Here is a 24,041-nt window from a genome sequence, read left to right on the forward strand (position 1 = left end):
ATCCCCTCCGAGTTCAATATTAATTTCCTGCTACCAAGGAATGCACATGCTCAGCGGTAAGTGTGCTTCCATGATGGAGAAACGATGCGTTTTCCTCGCCAGGAATTGTGGTGGGAGGGGTTTTTTTTTACAACGCTGCTCCATTGATATGGTTGTTGGTGGGTGGTGAGTGGGGGTGGGTGGGGGTGGGTGAGTTGAGACGGGCGTTTATTCCGATGTGCACATGCATATATGATGGAATCTTTGACAAGTGTTGATGGTGGTTACAACTAAGAGGGAGCGTATGGCATGCGAAGTGCGCCCTGAATGAGTGAGAGGGTGACTTTTCGAAGTTTCATATCGCTCGGAGTAATTTCAATTTGATCAATAGCCATCGTGGACTGTGCAGGAGATTGCGCTTTAGGTCGCTGTACTTGATCCAAATGTACTGATTCCGGTATTTTGGGTGAGGTTGACCACATGGCTAGCGTGGTAAGAGGGTGAGGACATTGTACGCGGACAGTCGGTCTGATACTGGAAGGTTGTTGGCTGGCTGGCTGGCTAGCTGACTGACTGACTGGCTGGCTGGCTGGCTGGCTGGCCGGTCATAGTGGGGCAGTGGGCCAAAAATGTTATTAGGACGAAATTTCGAATTGTTCCACTCGTTCGAACGCGTGGCAATCCTTCGTAGATTCGTAGGAGAGTGACCGGGATCTTGGGTTGTTTTAAGGAATATGAGGGCAAATGTAGGGATGTAGGAGGATTTATTGGGGATTGATTTATTAAGAAGAGTTTTGCGGGAAATGGGGTTTAAGGTATCTGAGATACTGTGTCTTAACATGTATCCTAGATAGTCTAATCCTTGATGAAGGGCCTAATATAAGTACGGCTATGTTTCGAAAAAATGGGTAGCAAGGCACAGCTGAAACGTGGATAATAGTACAAGAAGTAGTGCGTTGTAAACAGAACAGCACTATCCCACTTTGATTGCACACATATTAAAACGGGGAGGAAAACATATCCTTTTTGGTTGTGCTGCTCTGCTCCGTTCCTGGTATGCATAAGCTGGGAAAATTCGAGTCTATTTCGGGTTGCTCCTGCTTTCTTGTTTGGTATCTTGGCTTCCCCTCTTTGCCCATACATATCCCACTAATTCGTCCTGTTGTATGAGAGTCCTACCACTACTAATATTTGTCAGTTTGCTCCTTTAGCCATGTTTTCATGTTCCTGGTTTTCTTTTTTTTCCCTTTTCGATTCGGTGTTTCGAAGATGGGGAAAAAAATAGCAGGATCGTAGTCAGTTTTGGTCGCGGTGGAGATTTGTGTTGTGTTTTTTCAGACAGCTCTCGGATTCTCGGCGGACTTTTCGATCTTGGCTGGGTCACTTTTAAATATTTTGGTAATCAAATAATCGATTTGGAAGTATTCCTTTGCCCGGCGGTATTTTGGTGTTTCGTTGTTTTTCCCGGGGTTAACTATGAAACAGGCGCGGGGCGTACTGAAAAAAAAAAATTTGTTGCTTCTGAGATCCCAGAAAGGACCACAAAAAAAAGCGTAAAAGAAGTTCATGAATTATGGTTTCGGGTTCGCGAAGACGGCAGGAAGTACGAAAAGTGAATTTGAACTAGTTAAGAAGGTTTTAATGTGGATCCAAACTTCCTTGAAAGATCGGAGAACTTGAAACAGCCACAATTTTCATAGTACATAGGACACCTCTTGAAGGACCGCGGTGCATTTGTAAAAGTCAGACATCAAACTTTTCATTGAGGACCAAAGGCGAAGTGAGCAAAATCCATACTAGTGCCAATATAACCCTCAGTTCCGCTAGAAAATCCATCGCATTTGAGGGCTCTTTCGGTCATCGACTCAGAAATAAAAACCACAACAAGAGGAAAAGTGCCAGAAAAGCTAAAAAAAAAAAACGGAAAAGACTCTTTAGTGTAATTAATTCAATAAGGCATCGTGTTTGTGCTGGGCTAATCTTGAGCGTTTGTGCTATAAGCGCAAGCAGTGAGCGTAGTTTTCGCGTTTCGTGGATTTTCCCGTCTATTTCTTGGGATTTTCATTGGACGTACGGTCTGGAAAATTGTTTGTGGTGCGTTTGGTTCGTGAAGAAAAAAAAAACGAGTATCCTTCCTGCAAAAAAAAAGAAGTGAAAATTAGAAAAGCTACCACAAATAAACAAGTGAATTCCTTGTCTTGTTTCGCGCAGTTCCCTTTCGTCCTTACTATCCTACCGGTGCAGACCATACCGAATGCTGCTCATCGGTGAAATCAATCCTTCTATTTCCCAATACTTGACTGTTTGCAAGTCGGTCCATCTGTTTCCCATTCCCATCATCTGTCCATCTGTTTCGGAATATGCCAACAGCAGGATAATACCAATTTTTCAAAAAAATAAAATCCTTTTTTTTTTCTGAAATTTTTGAAAATATCCTTAAGCAAGAAAATGTCTATTCAGGCAGCGATTTCTGGTCGATTTCATAGATTTCCTTGTAGTTTTTCTGGTTTATTCACAGAAGCTAGGACATAGTGAATTTTAATCCTAGTTTCATGCCGGAAAAGTCAGAGGGATCGACCAAATGATAATTATAAATGAAACACGCAATAGTCCCCTTCGTAGCTCTGTCGTTATTTTCTTCAAAAGGTGAAAGAAAAAGCTTTCATTCCTTAGAGAATCTACTCCTTTCGGTCTGCCTTTCATAAATATTTATGTAGCTTATTACCAAGAAAAAAGCGCTACTAGTCGAATTCATTTGATTCGCTTTTTGGTTGTAACCCTGTCAAGATGAGACTACCAGAAACCCCAACCCCCAGTGATATGCAAACAAAAAATATGTCTTTCTGGCATCTGTCGAAATTCGGTATAACTACAATTTAAAACCATTCAGTGATTTCTCAATTAGATGAAATGGTATCCAGATAACAACTCCTTGAAAATAGATATCGGAACGATCCTATCCAAATGATACCGCGTGATTTGTATCTTTCGCGCAGTTTATTACTCAGTTAAACGCAGAGTTTTACTATTAAAAAAACGGAAAAATAACAACACTAGTGCAAACTTCCTTGTGAAAACATCTACACATTTTCAATCTTAATCCGCGTCCGTTTATTTCCCTAAAATTCATAATTTTCGTGCAGTTTACCGAAATTTCGATGAGTTTTCATGTGTATGGTTTACGGTATGCGTGCATGCGAATTGAATTGCCGTGCTTGTGTGTATATAAAAACCATAAAAAGTGTCTAATCACCCACCTAATTTGATATATATATATAATATCTCGTCCTGGAAAAGTCCTATTTGAAAAAGCTGAAAATCTAACGACGTCATTAAATTACTATTTATTATTTAGTATAATTATCCAACTGTCAGAAAAGATACAATTTAAACTTTCGAAGAACTGACATGACCCTCCATCCTCCCTTGAAAAAAATCTTGAATCTTATTTTTTGATAACAAACTTAATTTTTTGGAAGCAGAGAAGATGCAAAGGGAAACAGGAAAAATGAATTAGGATTGAGACCACCTTTTCCACTGAAGTGTTTGTTATTTATCTTTCCTTCTTCCCTTGCTTTTCCCTTTTAATTTGTACTTTTTGATGTTGTTTGTCTAATTGTCATATCAATGCTACAAGTGTGACAACCCCTAGATGACCAAAAGTAGATATCATGGAAAATAAGTAAACAATTGAACGCTTCAGGTACGAAAGGCTTTATCGTTTTTTTTCACACAAGGAATTCCTAATATACAAAATATAACAGATTTAAAAAAGGAAACTCTGCAAAATTTCATAAGGATCGGTGCAGTGATTTTGAAGTTATCAGGGACAGCGACTTTGGAAGCGTGTGGGGAAAACGCTTGGATGTTTTGAACACTAAAAATTTGGAATAAAACGTTCATAAGCTAGTTTATCGGCCTAGCTCATGAAGGATCTGCTCTACAATGAAACTGGCCCTCTTCAGTCTGTTTTCAACTCCTAGTTCCGCTCGCCTTATCGCGCGGATTTGATCGGCGCCTGGTCCACTACTGATTCTCATGCCTTCATCATCATCAACGACGCAACAACCGGTATCCGGTCTAAGCCTGCCTTAATAAGGAACTCCAGACATCCCGGTTTTGCGCCGAGGTCCACCAATTCGATATCGCCAAGAGCTGTCTGACGTCCTGGCCTCCGCCACCGCTCCATGTAAGCAGGATCCGCCTCGTCTTCTTTTTCTACCATAGATATTGCCCTTATAGACTTTCCGGGTGGGATCATTCTCATCCATACGGATTAAGTGACCCGCCCACTCGTCATTGTGTAGGCTACAGAATCGTCCATCCTCATGTAGACCAAAAATTCTTCAGAGGATTCTTCTCTCGAACGCGGTCAAGAGTTCGCAATTTTCCTTGCCAAGATCCCAAGTTTCCGAGCAATACATGAGGACTTGCAAGATCACTGTCTTGTACAGTAAGAGCCTTGACCCTATGGTGAGATGTGCAGCCCAAGACCTCGCGCAGCCTGCTCGATCTGGATGAAGGCATTTTGTACGTCTCGGGTGGTTCTTCCCATAATGTCGATATCGTCAGCATAGGCCAGTAGTTGGGTGGACTTAAAGAGGATCGTACCTCTTGCATTTACCCTCAGAATCACGGATCACTTTTTCCAGGCCCAGGTTAAAAAGGACGCATGCTAGGGCATCCCCTTGTCGTAGACCGTTGTTGAAGCCGAATGGTCTTGAGATGGTCCCTACCTGCCCGGCACATTGGTCAGGGTGAGCCTAGTAAGTCTTATCAGTCTTATCGGGATACCGAATTCTCTCATCGCCGTGCACAGTTTTACCCTGCCTATGCTATCATAGGCGGCTTTAAAGTCGATGAATAGATGGCGCAACTGGTGTCCATATTCCAGCAGTTTCCCCATCGCTTGCCGCACAGAGAAAATCAGATCTGTTGCTGATTTGCCTGGAGTGAAGCATCTTTGTATGGGCCAATGATGTTCTGGGCGTATGGGGTTATCCGGCCTAGCAAGATAGCGGAGAATATCCTATAGATGGTACTCCGCAGCGTGATACCTCTTTTTTTTTATGAATGGAGATGGAAATCTTAGAAAGACGCTGTTGCGCCAGGTTGCAGCAGTGTGTGGGATTCACACCCACTAAAACCACCCCCACTCTTCCGCCCCTCCCGTGGACCACCGTGAAGTATTACTTCGCGGGGGAGGCTCTGGTTCGCTATACCAGCTCGTCCATGTCACGTCTCCGTCGCGCCGCCTTCCGAGCTCGATCCAACTCCAGGAGTTTTTGTCTGCACCACGGTTACTGCCTCATTTACCGCCATCCAGTTTTCCTCCGACTTCAACATCTCTTCCATCAGGTTGGAGGGCTCGATGTCCGCCCCTAAGATGCTGTTCAAAATCCTTTTCTGCTGCAGAAATCTGGGACAATGGAACATAACGTGCTCCGGGTCCTCGAGTGTAGCACCGCATTCAGGACAGGTGGGGGACTCGTCCAACTCGAAGCGATGCAAGTACTTCCTATAGCCAACCGTGTCCCGTGAGGAACTGTGTCAGGTGGTAATTCAATTCTCCGTGCTTTCGGTTGACCCATTTCTCGATGCACGGGATCAATGTATGGGTCCACCTGCCCTTGTCGGAGTTATCCCATCGTTGTTGCCACTTGCCACATAACTCTCTCCTGATGGCTTTTCGGAAATTCCGCATTCACCTCGGCTGGATTTGCCTTCCGTTTTTCGTAGAGCCAGTGTGCCTCGCTCGCTAGAAGATCTATAGGGATCATTCCTGCGATAACACACACTGCCTCCGTCGACGCCGTCCCAAATGCGCTGCACACCCTTAGCGCAATTGGCCGGTATGCCGAACATATCTTCCTCCGGTTGACAGCGTGGTTCAACGCTCCCGCCCAGACAGGGGCCGCGTATAGCAGGATCGATCTCACCACTCCCGCGATGAGTAGCCTGCGACTATACTTCGGCCCTCCCACGTTAGGCGTCATCCTTGCAAGGGATGAGCTGGCATTTGCTGCCTTCTCTCCGCGCATAATCCAAGTGTCCCTTGAAACTCAGCTTGGCATCGATCATCACCCCCGGGTATTTGACAACCGATTTTGAGACGACCTCGCGATTACCAACCCGGATGGTAACTGTGTTGTTCTTCCTACGGTTGGTAATGAGGACCGCCTCCGTCTTTTCGTCCGCCAGGTCCAGCTTGGCCATTCGTAACCATGACTTGAGGGTATGAATGGCTTCATTTGCATAAAGCTCCACGGTCCTCGGGATGCTTTGCAATTGCAACTACCGCCAGGTCGTCCGCAAAAACCAATCAGCGTTGTCTCCTCCGGCACGCGAAGGCCAAGCACTCCGTTGTACATTATGTTCTACAGCAGCGGTCCCAATACACCCCTGCTGTCACAATGTACTCCTTCGGCCCGTCGTCCGTCCTCGTACCAGAGAAGTCTGTCCGAAAGGTAACTCTCGATGAGTCGAGCCAAGTAGCTAGCAATACCCAGTTTGGCCAAAGCGCCCTTATATCCAGCCCCAGTTGGCTGAATTAAAAGCATTTTTGACGTCCAGCGTCACCAGAGCACAGCATTTGCCCATGGCCATTGCATTTCGAGCCAATTCCACGACCTTTGCTACTGCATCGACCGTAGAACGGGCTCGCAAGCTCGATGAACGGGAGCAGCCTGTTGTATATCACCCTCTCCAACATCTTCCCCATGGTGTCTAAGAGACAAATAGGGCGATATGAAGAGGGCACGCCGGGTGGTTTTCGGGGCTTCGGTAGCAAGACCCAGCTTCTGCCACTTCCACTGGGCGGGAAACACTCCTTCCGCCATGCACGATTCGAATGTGCTTGCGAACCACCCTTGGTCTGGCCTTGACCCGCCACCTTCAGAGCCCTGTTCGGAATTCCGTCCAATCCCGGAGCCTTGCTGTCCCCAATACGCCTGCAGATTTCCCAATGTTCCTCTTCGGTAACATCAGGGATCGAGAAGGCGTCCTGCTGAGCTGCCAGTTGGGGTTCTCTTTCGTCCTGCTCCTGCTTGCGGAAAAGAGTTGCAATTATTTGCAACAAGAGCCGTGGGCATGTCACCTGAGATGATTTTCGCCCGCGGATCTTCTTCATTACAACTTGGTAGGCTGTACCCCACGGATTCGTATTAGCCTCCATGCAGAGCTTCTGGTAGCATTCCCGCTTGCTTCTCCGAATGGCCTTCTTAAGGTTGCTTCGCATATCCCTTATTCCTCCTCACGCTCCTGGTGCTCCGGCCTTTCCCTTGCCCTGTGGGAAAGTCTCCTGGCTCGGAGACAAGAGGATCTCAAGGCAGCGATCTCCGTGGTCCACCAGTAGTTTGGCCTCTTGGCGTGGTGCAAACGTCGTCGTGGCATCGTAGCGTCGCATGCTTCGGTTACACGCTGAGACAGCTGTGTGACCCTTTCCACCGCTGTTCCATCCGGATCATGGGCTCCCTCCAATGCGGCCAGGAATGTCTCCTCGTCGAGAGCTCCGATAGACCAACCAACCGCCTTAGCCTTTCCACCTCCAGAGCGTCGTTGACTGCTTCCCCGGTTCCCAATGTGGAGGAAGATGGCCTGGTGGTCACTGTGGGTGTAGTGCTCACTCACTTGCCAAGCCATTCCCCTCACCAGTGAAGTGCTAAGAAATGTCAGGTCAACGATCGAACCCGACCCTCTTCCTCGAAAGGTGGGCACGCATCCAACGTTGGCCAGCACGATGTCCAGCTCCGCGAATGACTCCAACAGAATTTGACCTCTAGTGTTCGTCGATCGGCTTCCCCACTCCAGGGCCCACGCGTTGAAATCGCCCGCAATGATTTTAGGGCTGCGGTCTCTAGCATCCATGCATGGATGCTAGAGCGTGATACCTCTATAATTGCTGCACTGTGTGATATCTCCCTTTTTATGTATGAGACAGATAATGCCTCGTTGCCAATCGTCAAGCATTCGCTGTCCCATACCTTGAGCACAAGTTGATGAACCACTTGGTGTAATTGGTCGCCTCCATATTTGACCAATTCGGCTGTAATTCCATTGGCTCCTTGCGACTTATGATTTTAAGCCGATGAATTGCTCGGACTGTTTCTCCAATACTTGGTGGTGGCAGTATTTGTCCGTCGTCTTCAGTTGGCGGGATCTCCACTTGCCGATGTTTTGGTTGTTCAGTAGCTCATCAAAGTACTCAGCCCTTCGCTCCAATATGCTCTTGATCTTGCCTTTCCATCCTGCCTATGCGTTGCCTTTTCGGTTCTGCAGATGCTCCTCATTGCGTCCTGATGCTCATCATCCTGCTCTTGGATTTGATGCGCTCGTTTCAAACTCTCATGGTCGTGAGTAAGCGGGCTAAACTCAACTTTCGGTCGCGGCAACTACCAACTAGTATCTCATCTTGACTCCGATACTCCTTCGCGTTATTGGCTTTGGTAACCAAAGAGGTTCCACCATGAAAAATCGGCCTGGAGCATCGAGAGGAGTTTTTTCAGATCACCCAACGATTCCCAGCGAAACATCAAATTTTCGGTGATGGAAGCAAATGAATAATAGGGTCGAATTTTGGACCTACCCGCCCAGCAACCTAAGTGGATTATCACCGAATGCACCCCCCTGCTACTAAGGCATGAATTTTGCGGAAATTACCAAAGAGGAGCTTCGACGTGACATAAAGAACTGCAGGGGTCCTGGTCTAAATCGGGTGCAGAATAAGTCTCTGCTCCTTTCAATAAGGCCTGGAACCCTGTGTATCCAGACCGTATTGAGTGAGCTGAGCATGTTTTGACTGTTAAAGCATCTCAGTTGCCTTAATAGCCACTTGGCTAGGGGTAGGAAAGGTGGCACATCTATATATGGCGTATATTTCCGCCTGGAATATGCTATGGGTTTTCATTGGACCAATGACTTTGGCACCTGCTCCTTCTGCTGTAAAAGATACGTCAGTGTATCAGGTAATCAGTTGCTGTTTTAAAGCCCTATGTCACGATCACGTTGTCCCCGTTTGTGTTTCAAACTTCTTATCGAAATGACACCTTATTGTCATGTTATCCCTTGATGTCAGTTATTCAGGATACCGTCTTCATCAATGCTGCCTTTATCAACATAAAGCTGGACCTGTATTCTAGTGTTTATTGGCTCTCAACCATCGTACTTCCCATTAGCGGTGATAGTACTCCGGCTGGCGGACACCCGGACACTCGTCGGTACCTCTATTTGTCAACTCTTTGACATCTTGCCCATGTAGAAGACCAGGGTGTTTACCACTCTCTTGCGGATCAGGATATCTTATATCTCTGTATGCGATGTGTTGTCGAATGCTCCTTCGATGTTTTCTTTAGTTTGTATGGTATTCCGTAGCAGATACATGTGAGTATCGGTTGAAGGTCCTACCCCGTAAACGTGCGAACATGGATGGCTATGTTGCCTTTACCACTCCTTGGAGAGATTCTATGTGATGGCTTGGCCTCTTTGAAGTACGGCTGAACAACTGCCAATGTCACTGTCTTAGCCAGTCATCTAGCCTCCTGGTGTTCATCACCAATGTTGGATTCTTCTCCACATTATATACTTCTAGCTTATTGCTACGGAGAAATTCAGGAAGGTGGGCGCCTCTTCGATTGATGTCACTGCTTCATCAGACCTCGTGACGACCATCGCCATCACAGCCAAGGAGAAGTTGTAGTGACTTTCTCACGCAGAACTTTGCCAGTCTCGCGACTAATTAAAGTGGAATCCAGGTGTAGTCTCTTGGTTTCGGATTTGGGTTTTTTGACAGTTTCTGATCTCCGCTGCATCCTGTTCTTTGGTTTCATTTTTGAAGGTTTAGTTTTGTCCTGAGCTTTTTAAGGGCGACGTCTGGTATCAGGTCTTTCCTCAAATAGCGCAGATACATTTGGTAATTGCAGCCTTCACAGCAGGCCCATGTTGACCTTGGCTCCACTGTTTGACTTCCTAACTTCTCCTTCTTGTGTGTAGCCACTTAGTTCCCAGTATTGCGAATATATCCCTCCACCTGTTGGACCAGTTTTTGTTTGGTACAGGGCCCTGCTTGTTTGTTGTATGTCTTTTTGCACCTTATTTTTTTGTACTCGTTTGAATCCCATGATTATGAGGGTCTGCCGTGTCATTATCCGGTAAGGCCAAGCTTACGAACTAAGACGACCTAGTATCAGTGATGTGCTATGCTCGGTTTAAATGTAGTCAGTTACACCCGGCTGCAAACTATTCACTGGGTACGATTCGCATGATACCTAAGATTGGGCGAGGTTTTTCGGCTCCTCAATCTAGATCCTTAGCGTTTTCGTAATAGCAGAGTCACCTGGTGCAAGGTGGGGCTGTCACCACACACTAACATTATTGGTAGACCAGTGGGTTGACTTCTGGAGAGCTACATATCAAAACAAGGGAGGGATAGGCTGGCCCCAAACATAAATGTAACCTGCAGTCCACCGCTTGATCCCAGTGAGACCCTTATCTCTGAAGACAAAACGTATTTGTTAAACGTCGACCTACTGTTTCCAACCCGCTTGACTTCAGGTTTCCATATGAGTCATTACATTGGTCTATCCAAACCTCCTTAACACCTCTCAACTCCCTCGTTTGGAGCATTCTTGAATGTTGCTTCGTGACTTGGTTCCGCTCCCGTAAGTATGATTTGAGCTACATGGCACAGTCTTGCTGCCTCTTGATGAGAAGGTGAGGCTGTTGATTGAACGGATATGTTTTGTCAATGATGACATGCTGAGCAAACCTAAAAGGAGGGCTTCGTGACATGTCGCTTTCCTGACATTATGTTGTCCAGATTAGACTTGCCTACAGGCGAAGCGCCTTGCAAAGAAATGTTAAGGAAGTCTTAGGTATAAGACTGGGTGTCATTCGCCGGCGAAGATGGGGAATAGTCTACCGGATGTGCAGAGAGAAAACAATTCATAATATTGCTGGTATAAATTTGATCATTGATCATCGATGCCTCCTGTTGATCAGGCAGAAACAGGGCAGCTTTCCAATTCGCTGATGACACCTTCACGTATATTACTTTTTGTCCCCTGTCAAAGATAAGATAACTTTGGGATCTTTGTACATTTCAAAGTCACGTTGGCCGATGATGGTCTCCCTTTTAGTGTTTATTTGGGATGAACCTAGGTAGAGGTATCTTCGATGGTATGGTGTGGTCTTCGACCATGGCATGGGAAAAGACCAAAAGACCGGCAGAAGCAACGGGGGCTATCAGGCCTGGATGGTGATCTGCAAGTCTCGTGACTGTGTGGCGCACATCGGAGGCACAAATCACGAATGCATCACCGTGTTGAATTCGCCTCTGCCGACGTATGAAACCTGACAGGAGGCTGGGGCGAGAAATGTCAACGGGCTGACTCACTCTCAATTGGACCGCCCTGCGCCGGCGGCATTCATTTTTCGGTTGAAAAATAATTGAATACCCTACTATAACTGCATCCAGATCAGGCCTTTTACAGAATAAAATGACGCAACCGATAAAGACGAGCGGACCCCGCTTCTGAACGGGACAAAGGCTGAAGAAATACCACAAACTCCTCACTATGCATCCGCAAAAAGGCTCTGAAATATTTAATGCTATGATAAACCAACAGTTCTCGATTATAATTACTCGCGACAATTGTTCGCTTTTTGATGAAGAGCTGCTGCTTTGTCTGGAGCACGCCGAATAGAGCTAAGGGTGCGCCGGTTTGAGGAAGGGCCAGGGTGCAATCTCGAGACTTTTAAATCCCCATCCAGCGTATCAAGCCACCGTTGTTTAGTCTACTTTGATGTTCAGACGAATCTTGGCAAGTTAATTCTCGTTAGCACGAATTGCGTAACCATACCATCGAAGACGCCTCTCTCGTAATTTTCTCACGATCGGTCCAACCCCATAACGATCGCGGATATCCTCATTTCGGATGTGATCAAAACGTGTCACGCCACTAGTCCAACGTAACATCTTCGTTTCCATTACCGCAAGACGCCGTTCATTGTCTTTTATGGTCGGCCAACACTCAGAATCATAGAGAGTGACAGGATGGACAACATTGCTAGTTTCGCGACTAATTGAAGTGGAATCTTGGTTTCAGATTTAGGTTTCTTGACAACATGCAGCTCTTATGGGCTGATCTCCGTTGCTCCTTGCTTTTTTGGTTTTATTTTTGAAGGTTTAGGTTTGTTCTGAGCCCTTTTCAGGGCCACGTCCTTAAATAGCGCAGATACCAATCAGAACCATCGCTACTGAAGCCTGTCTCCTTTCTGACGTCTAATGCACTGACCTCAGAAGTTGTCTGCTTCCTGAATAGGAACCTTTGTTAGTTGCAGCCTTCACAGCAGGCCCATATTGACCTTGGCTCCACTGTTTGACTTCCTAATTTCTCCCTTCTCGTGTGTAGTCACATTGCGACTATATGCCTCCCTGTGTTTGGTACAGGGTCCTGTTTGTTTCTGGTATGCCTTTTTGTATCTTTTTTTGTAGTCATTTGGACCCCACGAATATAGGGGCTAAGTGGTCCACCGTGCCATTGCCCGGTAAGGCCAATCTTACCAACTAAGACCTTCAAGCTTTCGATTTTCCGACTTGTTTTTAATATCGATGCGATATACATAGTTTTGAGGAATAAAGGCTCTCAAACCTTCCTCCTTCAGCTTTTCATTTTTGACGAAATCATTTGCACTTTTAGCGGTGTCAAGGGTAACACGGAAATGCTTGAAACCGATTTCTTGGCGTCTGTTATACCATTTAATTTGAGATTTTTGATCGTTTCGAAAAAGTTGTGACCATCCAGGCTTTTCCTAGTTTCATCTGATGTAAAAATCCTTGTCAACTAACACTCGCAAGAGCTTTTTAAGGATGCGTTCGTCGCAAGTGACTATTTGCGCGTCCCATTCGTTTTAGAAAACGGGGGGGCTAGAGCTGTGGGCCTCGACAACTTGGAGGCACGCAAAGGAGGCGGGGATATCGGCGCGTCTCTTTGCATCTGTTACTCCTTTTGGGGCAGATTTGAGGACATTGCCGGAGCCACTTATACGTTTTTCAGATCCGTCTTCGTTCGCGGCAATATTCCGGAAGCATAAGCCAGTGAAGGGATAGCGTATACATTCAATGCGCTTATTTTATTCTTCTCCGAGTGATGCGATTTCAGTACCACCTTTACATGTCGCAGGAATCCGGACTGCAGAGCATCCTTCAGATCACCAACTCGAGCATGGTTCCTTGCAGAATTCCTAGGTACTTATAGGAGTCTGTCTCGGTCATAGCTTCGATGCGGAGGTCACCAGTGCTATGTCCGGCATGCGGTTCGTGATGACCTTTGCGGATGGCTTGGATTCGATCCAAATTCCATCCGAATATCACGGCTGAACGTGTCTATTATTCGCAACAGACTTCTAAGATGGTGGTCAGTACCAGTATACAGCTTGATGTCATCTGAGTATATCAAGTGTGTCAGTTCGCATTTACCACGTAGGCCATACTTTATTGCAAAACCATGCCCTCTAGGTTCATTCAGTAGCCATGAAAGGGGGTTCAGTGCCATACAAAACTAAAGGGGACTTAACGAATCCCCCTGGAAGATGCCACTCTCTGCTCTGACGTGTTAGCACCTTTCCATGACTGTCGCCAAAAACTTTATTAGTTTCGGATCAATGCGATACAGATTAGCCAGGTATGCGGAACGCTATCGAAAGACTTGGCATAATCGATGTAGCAAGTAAAGAGGTTTCTTTGACCTCTCGTTGCTTGTCCTACAACTACCGAGTCGATAATGAGCTGCTCTTTGCAACCCCTTGACCCAACTCGGCAGTCCTTCTGCTCCTCGGACAGAATGCTGTTAGTCTCGAGGTGCGCATTGATCCTTCCACTAATAATGGACGTGATGAATTTGTAGAGGGTTCGTAAGCAAGTAATCGGTCTTATGTCTGTGGGGTCCTGCACCGTGTTCTTCTTAGGGATAAGGTAGGTAATCCCCGCAGTGAGAAAGGATGGAAATTCCTTATTCTGTGTGCCAACCGACTAAAATTCCTTATACCAGAAATTTTGGACCCGATCCAGACCTGGGCCCCTCCAGTTCTTCGAGCTGTTTATGGCCTGTCGAACTTCCTCTACGGTAACATCTGCAAAATTCATGCCAGGCATATTGACATGCTGCTTTAGTGTGTCCAGAATTTCAACTACGAGTGTCTCACTGGAGATAGCATAGTTCCGGTAAACCCTCTGCACTACATTTCTCACCCGTTTGCTGTTGATCTGAATCAGTCTAGCAATGTTCTGCCTTAGTGAGTCCCACTGATGTTCCAGACGAATTTTCCATGGTGGATCTCTTTACTTATTCTTCTTCTTTATTATTATTATAATTCTTAAAAATACATAATGACAATGCCTTGATAAGTGTGAAGTTGGCTGTAAATAAATATAATTAGGAGGAAAGGAAATTGAATCATAAAACTTTTTGTATTTGAAGCGTTCAAATTGGTATTATGGAGTTTTTTTAGTTTATTTTCTGACAGTTGGATTAAAATATCTCAATTTATGATTTATTTTTATTGAAATATTTATTTCAATTGAATTATATCTCTTACAGTGAATATTAACAGAGTCTATTCTTGTTGATGTTGTAACTAATATTCCACAAGACATACACATTTGTTGGTTTTTCTCGTTCTTTGTACAATAATGCAAAAGTCTAATATGATCTTCTTTATGAAAAATTACTATAAATATAAATAACAACAAACAAAAAACAATCTACAGCTTTCTCGTGCAACTTTTTCAATAATATTTTCTATTTATATTTTAAAAAAATTATACAGTTTTATACTTATTAATAATAATAATAACAACAAATATAAGCAAAATATAATACTAAAACGCGAGTATACAAAGAAGGAAAATTAATATAAAAAAAAACACGAAAGACGTATTTTGGATGTTTACTTTTCATACATATAGTACTTATTTCCACCATTGCGGATACATGTATCTATAGTGTATTGTATAAATTTGTAGGGACTTGAGAATAATATGAACTAAACCATTTACAATGAAGCAAACTACAAACTTAATGATAAAGGAAAATAAAAAATAACAATACACATTTAGGGAATTTTTCTGTTGTTATAAGAGAGAAGATGGTATAAGAAAGTAACGTTTAAAATATAAAAAAAAAAAAAAATCTTTCGGCGAAAATATAATATCAATGCAATTAAAAAAATTAAAAACAAAAGATAAACAATTTATTTGGGAGCAAAATGCTATAAAACGATTGATTCCGTATTGGATTGGGATTGAGGATTGACAATTGTAACCAAACAACGATTTGAAAAAGATAAAAAAATTCAGGAATTCTATTCAGAATTTAGTAGCTTCTACTTAGTATAATTTTCGCTACTCGATCGGACTTGTCTTGTGAATTTTGGAGTGGAGTGATACGTGTTTGAATGATATAACTAGAAAAGTCAATCAGCATCAAACAACTATAAAATTACTACTAAACAATAATTGGTAGACATTTATAAACTATCACTTCTGGGAAACTGAGACTAAAAATATAAAATATCCTTTTTGGACTTTATTTTTGTGTCGTTTGAATTCCTAATACAATAAAAACAACTACTGTTACTACTACTACTGCAATTATTTCTTATATCACGATAAGTGTTTCTACACCAAATACAATCAATCAAATGAACATATAACATTCATATATATATATATATATGAAGAAATGTTGAAATGACCAACTACGTGTAAAGTTTTGGGGTCACATTTTTCTTAAAATAATTAAGTGTATTATAAAAACATTATTCCGAAGTTTAGGGAATTAAATTATAATTTATAATATATAATTATATTATAAATTAAAAAAAGTGAGAAACCTAGCATCGAACTTCATCATCATTACACCACCCAATATCAACAATGTCGAATCTGAACATGACTCAGAATCATCATCAAATGCTTCTATCGTCCTCGCCTAAAGTTCATCACAAGATCTTGAATTCGCAAATGGTCAATTCAAGTCCCTGCAGCCCACTGTTGTCCGGCAGAAGTAGCGCCCCCGAAAGTTCGCCAAGTCACATGCACCGTCACCAGTCAAATCAATCTATTCACCAACGCCAACAACAGCAGGTTGATCAAGCTGTTCTCTCACATAACCTACCGTTCTCGTCAACCCCTAATATGAACATTCAACAACAACATCACCATCACCTTCAACAACAACAACTTCTCCAACACTCCCCACTCCCAACATCGGCAATGTCAGTTGAGAATATGGGAACGCATGATGAGCTCTTAAGTAGCGAACAGCAACTATGTGACTATTACAACGCTCAACAACACTCAGACTATATTATATCCGATTATATGGATAAAGTGGCCACAAGGATCAATTTGCTGGAAACCGAACTTAAGTTCGCTTGGCGTGCCTTAGACCTGCTCTCCAATGAATATGGGAAAATGTGGACCCGATTGGAGAAATTGGAGAATATCACGGTTGAACAACAATCCATTGTGGGTAACCTAATGGGCCTCTGTACTCAACCCAATATCGAGGATTTCGTTGAGCAACAAGAGCGGTCAAAACAATTTCATCACCACCAACAGCAACAACTTCAACAGCAAGCACAATCACGGTTGCAACAGCAACAACAACCAGCTGAACAGCAGATCCTTATGCACGACAAGAATCCATTCGAATACGACTCAGAATTGGAAAAGATGCGAACATTGCAGATTCAACAACAGATCCAGGAGCAAGCGAGCAGCTCGGCAACAACCAATGAGTTCAACAATATGCTGGAAGAACTAAAAAATGACGCCCTCGACTCAAGTGGCTATGGCAAACTGTTGACTCCCCTACCAATATCATCGAACCTCTACCAACAATCTCCGGAAAGGCGTGCCAAATCGCCGCGTTTGACACGTTCCCTTGATTACGACGAGCTAGCCGCAAGCGCTGGTGAAACATCAAATATGCTGGAATTGCAGCATTTGCGCTCAAAAAAGCCCTCATCAGCACCACCCATAACTCGATTCAGCCGAATGAGTGTTGATATGATGCCATTCTCCAACGATGTTGCTGTTGATATCATTGGTGAAACTGATAAAGGTGACATTGGTGTTGATAGAGGTGCTCCAATAATTGAATCAAAAGCTAACACACAACTAATTCGGGATTTTTTAGGAAATAGCGCGATCAAGGACGGCCTGGAGGAGGGGGTGGATCTAGTTGAAGAGAGCGGTCTAGTTGGTGAAAAGCGAAAATCATTTCCTAAGCAGTCGGATTTTTTTCGGCAGGATGAGCGCATCCAGGACCCAATAAATAACATAATAATGACGGATTTGATTGGAATTGAAAATGACAATCAGTTTTTTCGGCACGGTGATAAGAGAATCGAGGGCGGAGGTATAATGTCAGTGCCGATTGATGATTCTGGAGGGGGTGGATGCGAGACAACCACTGAAATGATTGGTCTTGGTGAAGCCATGAATATGAATGAGTTTTACAAAAACCTCAACGAGGCTGCGTATCGCAATGATTACATAACAAGCGTTGAAATGGCAGCGGCTCATGAGAAGCTCTCTGGAGTGGTAGCTTCATCAGGTGGATCTCAATCACGCCCAGTTTCATCCCTTGGCATGATCTACGAAGATAATGAGGAGCAAGAACCTGAAGTGCACAGTTCAGCCTCAGAAATGGAAGAATATCTTCTGGAGAGCAAGTCTACCTATTCCTTGCACAAACACCAAGAGCACAAGCCCGATTCTGAGGTAACATCAGTGGCAATTTCCCGACCAGTCGTGACACCAGCAACTCAAACGATCGGTGGCTCCAGTAGAAGCAAAGACAATAAAAAATCCAAAAAGAAAAAACACCATAAAAACGAAATGGACATGCTGAACAGCTTCAAATCAGCCCTAATCGATTCATCCCTCTCAGAATCACTAAATCAACAACACCAACAGCAAAGCAATTCGCAATTGCATAATCAATGCCAATCGTCATATGATACAAAGGATACCACGAAAATTCCTACAAACGAACTAATCGACACCATCATCGCTGAAATCAATAAAATCGAGGATCTCTCCCATTTCACCAACGATCAAATGGAACGATTACGCAGCATCATCATGGCCGAGTGTAATTTTTTTGAGAAAATCAAAAAAATCGACAAGAATCTGATGTTGCTTCTGCTCAATCCCTTTACGAAACAACAAAAGGACAGCAGCGGTAGCGGCAGCGGAAGCGGAGGTGAGACCACAGTTGCAAGCGCTACCTATGGCCCAAGTGATTATCAAACACCAACGAAATCGCTTCAACACCAAAACAACCTAATTATTAATAAGCTAGAGAAAAACATTGATATTCTAAAGAAACTCCTGGGTACCGACTCCCAGCAGTCGATTATCTCGCAAAAATCACAACACCAACAGGTACAGTACCAGCATCATCAACCTACAGATGACACTCGAACTCTAGATAATCTCGCGGAAACCAGTACAGCCGGGACATCATCCATTGTAAATGGTCACGAGTCTATCCATCAAACACCAACCACCATATCCACCACATGTATCACCACTATAGCATCCTCCTCGTCATCATCATCAACATCAACGAATTCAACAACGCAACTACTAGCGGACGAGTATAGTCGCCATTTGCTGCGGAACAATTCGAATTTAAATGAACAATTAAAACTTTTGGACAATAAAGAGACTGAAATCTTAAGAAAATCTATGCAGATTAAGAAAAACTACGATACCATGGACAATTATAGACTCCTATCGCCAGTTTTGACGAGGGACGACTACTCAACAACTACTTGCACGAATTTACTAGATAATTATAGTGAATACATGCTCCACGATAATCAGAAATACCAGGCAGGCTCGTCTTCGCCGAGGATTTTGAAGGGAGCAACAGGTGGCCTACACCAGCAAACCACCCACTACTCCAGCAGTAGCAATATCTACAACGACGACGAGTACATTAAGTCGCTGAAGAAGAGCCTCGAGCGGCACAATTCTATGCTTTTCCTGCTGCATCTGCAGAATCCTAATTACCAGAACAAGATCGATGATTTCTCGACCCTTTGTGATGACGATATCCTTAGCGCAGCATCACAGAGTCCTCCGCCTCCTGCCCCGAATGGCGAGGACTTCTTGCAGCTCGAGTCAGAAGAAGGTGGTGATCTGACGGACGGGTCGGTCGTAGTTCTTACAGAGAACGGAGAACTAGTGCTCCAACAACAGGACCACCAACTCCAGCAGCCCATTAACGCCATGAATCCGTTCCATGCGGACATCATGATGATGAAGATGAAACAGTCGAAATCTGAGCAACGATACCGTCAACCGGCCTTGCCACCGAGCTCCTCCATAGTCACATTTGTTTCAGGCATGGACGCTTCACCGAAGAAAACCAAATCTGATTCCGGTCTATCGTCCATGTCAGGATTCTCTAGCTTGGAAAAGTCCCCCAATTCGCCTTCAGTTGTCCCATGCCGCATGTACCACCAATCTACCGACGAATCAACGTCCGCATACCATGCAACCTCGACGTTTACGATATCCCGACCGAAGGAAAACGGTGGACCGAGAGCAATGACGTCCCCGCCTGGACAGCGGGACTTGACAGTCGACCTTGAAGCTGCCCCCGTGGCTGGACCTTCACCAAGACAAGGACGTCATCTCATTACCTCAACCATGCTCAACAACAATAATAATAACGACGAGTACATGTTTAGCGAAGAGAATCTCAACTACATCCAGGAACTGTCGAAAAACATGCCAATTTGCTCGGTTTTTGAAAATAAATCGATCTTTGATGTAAAAAATGCACAAGCTTATTCCGATGCAACGACCATGACCGAAATGTTAAGCTGGGATCACCAGCACCTACAACAGCATCAATTCGAAGAGCAACTCTTGCATCAAAAGCAACAATCTCAGCATCATCAACAACATCATCCAAACTACCCAGATTTGGTCAAAAACCCAGCGTTAATGCGACAACAGCAACAACGCCCGCTATCATCCTTACAGAAGCGCACCAACATTGGAGGCACACAGCGCTCCAAGTCGCCCTGTTTCGAGGAGACCGATATCGACGACGTAGAGATGTATGCGCAGAAGCACCGTAATCTCACTGACCGACTTGTCTACTATCCTTCATCGAACAGCCTCACCGACTACAACAGCTCACGAAACTTGGACTATATCGGTTTTGCGCGACCAGTCCATGAGCAACAATCGTACCAACCCAGCAGCGGAGGTTACAAACCCGGCCGACCGTTTGACCCTCACCAACAGCAGTCATACCTCCTCAATCAGTCTGGCTATGTAACTATATCAAACGATCTAAGTCAGGCCGAGAAGCTTTACCACAGCTCCGGCCTGCTAGCCATCGCCGCCGGGGGGGAGCGACACCATCTTGGCGAAACACCGCAATCACAATATCAACAGCAACCTCAACAGCAGCAACACTTTCAGGTCCAGCAGTCGGTTCCTCCGATGCTCCAGCATCAACATCAGCAACACAAGTACCTGGGCAAATTCTCAAATTGGTTGCCAGACTTGAAACTCAAACGAATGACTAAGCGACATCGGTCACAGTCACTTCCTGTGGGAGTGGAAATTGATGAGACTGAAAAGCACTACAGCCAGATGCTGCAGAAACAGCAACAGCAGCAGAAGGCACCCCAAACACATCAACTTCACCACCCGCCTCACTATTTCCAGCAGCGGCTTGCCAAGATTCCTATGATTCGAAGACGCGCTACGCACAGTGGCACAGGCCACGCCCCCGGGTCAGCTGATATTTCAACTGCACAACAAAAATCCGCAACAGGTAACGGCTCTATCAAGAAGAAAAAACGAACACTTTCGGCGACCATGTCGAATATCATGCAGAAAGCCAAGCTCTATCGCCGCCACAGTTTCACACACCGTTCGTCTATCCACTCTGCCAAGGGGGTTGACAGTCCTTTTATGCGCCCAGGATCCGTCGCAAGTACAAGCCTCTCTGATCCGGAGGTGGATATGCAGAGCTTCATTCAGTCCGACAACGAGGACAGTACGAGCGAATATGACGAATTCCACCAGGCATACCAGCAGCCTCAGCAGGAGATACCTCAACACATGAGGCCATCGAAGCCAAAACGATCAGAGGAGGAGCACTTAGAAAGCCAGGGCGAGCCTGAGCCTGAAGATGTCTTTGTAACTCCACCAGCTGCTGACGAAGAAGTCCCTAACGCCGAGGCAGAGAAACAGGATGATGTCTTTCTCAACCCTATGTTCCCCACGGTCGGCGATGCAATCCGTCATCACCCGTCAGAAAATGATGGGGCGGGCAAACCTCAAGACGAGGCTGTAAGTGAAAACAATACTCAACAAGGTCAACAGACATCAGCTGATCCAAAAATGCATGATGGAACCCGGGAAGCCACTAGGGAGACAGTCACGAAGGAGAGTGACGACCAAAAACATTCTGCGGAATATGCTGTGACTTCGGCTACCAGTCATCACCATCATTTGCAGAAAACCCATTCTATTTTCATCGAGGACTCAGAATTCGACTACACCGGAGCCGATCTCACACCACGCACTAGTGTAAACGGAAGTGTGGCAGGAATGCGCCTCCCAATCGGGCGGCACCAAGATGCGGACGCTGCACCGCCTATAACTAGTCCCAAAAGCTGCAAATTTCCAGGGTCAAGATACCACCAGCACAGCCTTGAGATTCCGAGCGCCTCACGCGATGACGACGACAACCGTAGCCAGCACTCGTACAGGACAGTCTCATCCTCACGTCGTCAGAGTACCGAGGACAGTATCGACACCGACGACGAATACTTCTGCTATGAACTTCGCAAACTCGAGGAGCTAGAACGCAGGAGTCACATGGAATCGGCATCTCAGTATTACCAGGATCATCAACCATCCGGCGATGGAGGAAGTTTATTGTCTAAGATTGACCAGTTGGGTGCCGAAGATGAGGATTCCTTGCCAAAGTTTAAGGATCGCGACTCCTATCAGCCAGACGAGGATGTCAAAGAGCGAATGTCGTTCGTCCTGCGTGAACTGAAAGCCGTGGTTATGATTCAACCAGAAATCCCAACGATACATGTTGAAGGACATCAAAAACCTGACGTTTACGAGAAGTTCTCGAAAGTTACCAACATCCATGGGTGGTTGGCTGGTGAAGGATCGCGACGAGATGATGAGGATGACGAGCAACGGATGCTCAAAGAAATCGCAATGGTCGAATCAGACATGCGAAATGACCAGCAACGCCACAGACAAAAGTGTTCCACGAACCACAACCAATACTTTCAGGTAAACCATCGACCAGTTAAGAAGGTCAAGCGGCGTCGCCGCAAGAGCAACATCGACCGCGCCGTACTCGAACCAGAGGACAGTGGTGAGGAAGTCGCCCGTTACTCTACTTCCCCATATTCTTCTGAAGAAGATCGCACAAGAACTCCAGCCTCCCGTTCGCCACCTCAAACTGCCGACCAGGACAAACAATCACAGTCATCGGGAGCGACGTCTGGACCAGATACACCCGATCTAACCGAAGAAGAGGAACTCGATTATGGTCAAGTTCAAAACTACAACGAATTCAAGGAGCGACAACAAACTGAGGCCAAACATTCGCTCACCAACGAAACAAATGCGTATATCCCTCAACCCATCGGCCCCACCCAGGACATTCCCGACGACCAAGCTTCTGACAGTCATGATGCTGACAACCATGTAGACTACCAATCTGAACCTGGCGAAACTCAAGACCATACCTTAGAGATGCATTCCCCGGTGGAAAGTTACCAGCAGCAACCAGACGAGGACGAACAGAGAGAGGATCACTATAATGATCAAGAAACTGACCAGAGTCCCACCCCTTTGGAAGGTATTCCCGGATCAAGGTGTAGTCGAATTATCGGTGCAAATATGGAAGCAAAGAAACTTAGTCATGAATCAAGCCAGGAGAGTGCAACAAATGGTGTTCCTGTAGGGATGGCAGCCGCTGCCGGGGCGTTGGGCAGCAGCAAATGGAAACTATTGAAGACGCTAAAAGAGCGTAAAATTGAGGAGAAAAATAATCAGGAGAAAATTAAGGAAGAGGAAAGGATGCTTGCCATAAAAGAGAAGGAGAAGGTAAGGACGAGAATGAGCTATGACTTATTCTTAAGAAATGTACTGTCAAGTCGCGCGGCCATTAGTGAATTTATTATATCTGGATCATACCACAGCTCTCTGCTTCAGCACCTCGAGGATTTCCGTGATTGGGGTATCATTTCTAGGCGCTCTTGCTGGTAGATTCCCAAGAGAAACTTGCCTGACACCCCCAATACGGTAAAGTCCTTCTGCGCATACCTCTGTTATTCACTCCAAGCCATTAGTTATTGTGACGAATAAACGTGGCAGCAGCAAGGTCGACCAAGCTTTGAACCTCTGTTGTAGTAATCTCGCTAGCCAAAGGATCACCCAAAATTCTGTCAACGGCAGCATTGATGTTGGTAGTTGCCGAAGTAAACTTTAGTTTTGGGATCCTTGGCCTAGCGTCTGCGAGAATCTCAGCATATTCTCCGCCAAAATTTCCAAGCGCAGAGAGGCACTCTGATGTTGTTAAGTAACTGTCAACCGTACTGGCAACTGTCATCGTGTCTCTGGCGTCTCATAAACCAGTCAGCCCTGCAAAAGAGCCCCAATGTTGCAATCCCCCATGGTTACCTCTAAAGACAGGAAAGGTGTTTTTACAGGGGAGCCGCTGAAATACAGTGTAACGTCACTCCAGGTCATCCAATATGGTTGCCTTGTCAGTTATCCGCAACTCTACTCAGGGCGGGATGACACACTAGGGGGGGGCCTAGGTGGGGCTTTCATAATGTCATCCCAGTCGTACGCTTCCTGTCATAAGCACCAAATTTCTGTCCTACACTCCATGGTATGCCAGTCAAATATAGGAACTCTCTCTTCCTTTTGGGAGCTGTCTTTGGTATATTTGACATTTAGGCTCGAATTAACACTGGAGAAGTCT

The 24,041-nt window shown here is 45.2% G+C and overlaps 1 protein-coding gene across 23 annotated transcripts in view; it reads left to right on the forward strand.

Moving 5' to 3' along the window:
• The window catches only part of LOC119660950 (protein unc-13 homolog B), a 241,664-nt gene that overhangs the window by 109,291 nt on the left and 108,332 nt on the right, over positions 1-24,041 (forward strand). For 6 of the 23 annotated variants that reach the window (XM_038069964.1, XM_038069963.1, XM_038069968.1 and 3 more), the window contains exon 1: positions 15,134-23,158. The exons of 16 other annotated variants lie outside the window; for them this stretch is intronic. In XM_038069964.1, the coding sequence (XP_037925892.1) occupies positions 15,911-23,158 (7,248 nt within the window). In that variant the 5' untranslated portion in view covers positions 15,134-15,910. Of the gene's footprint in view, positions 1-15,133; positions 23,159-24,041 lie in introns of those variants that run through there. One more of the 23 variants, XM_038069967.1, reaches the window with a different exon arrangement.

Source organism: Hermetia illucens, chromosome 7 (genome assembly GCF_905115235.1).
Source record: "Hermetia illucens chromosome 7, iHerIll2.2.curated.20191125, whole genome shotgun sequence".
Classification (NCBI taxonomy): domain Eukaryota; kingdom Metazoa; phylum Arthropoda; class Insecta; order Diptera; family Stratiomyidae; genus Hermetia; species Hermetia illucens.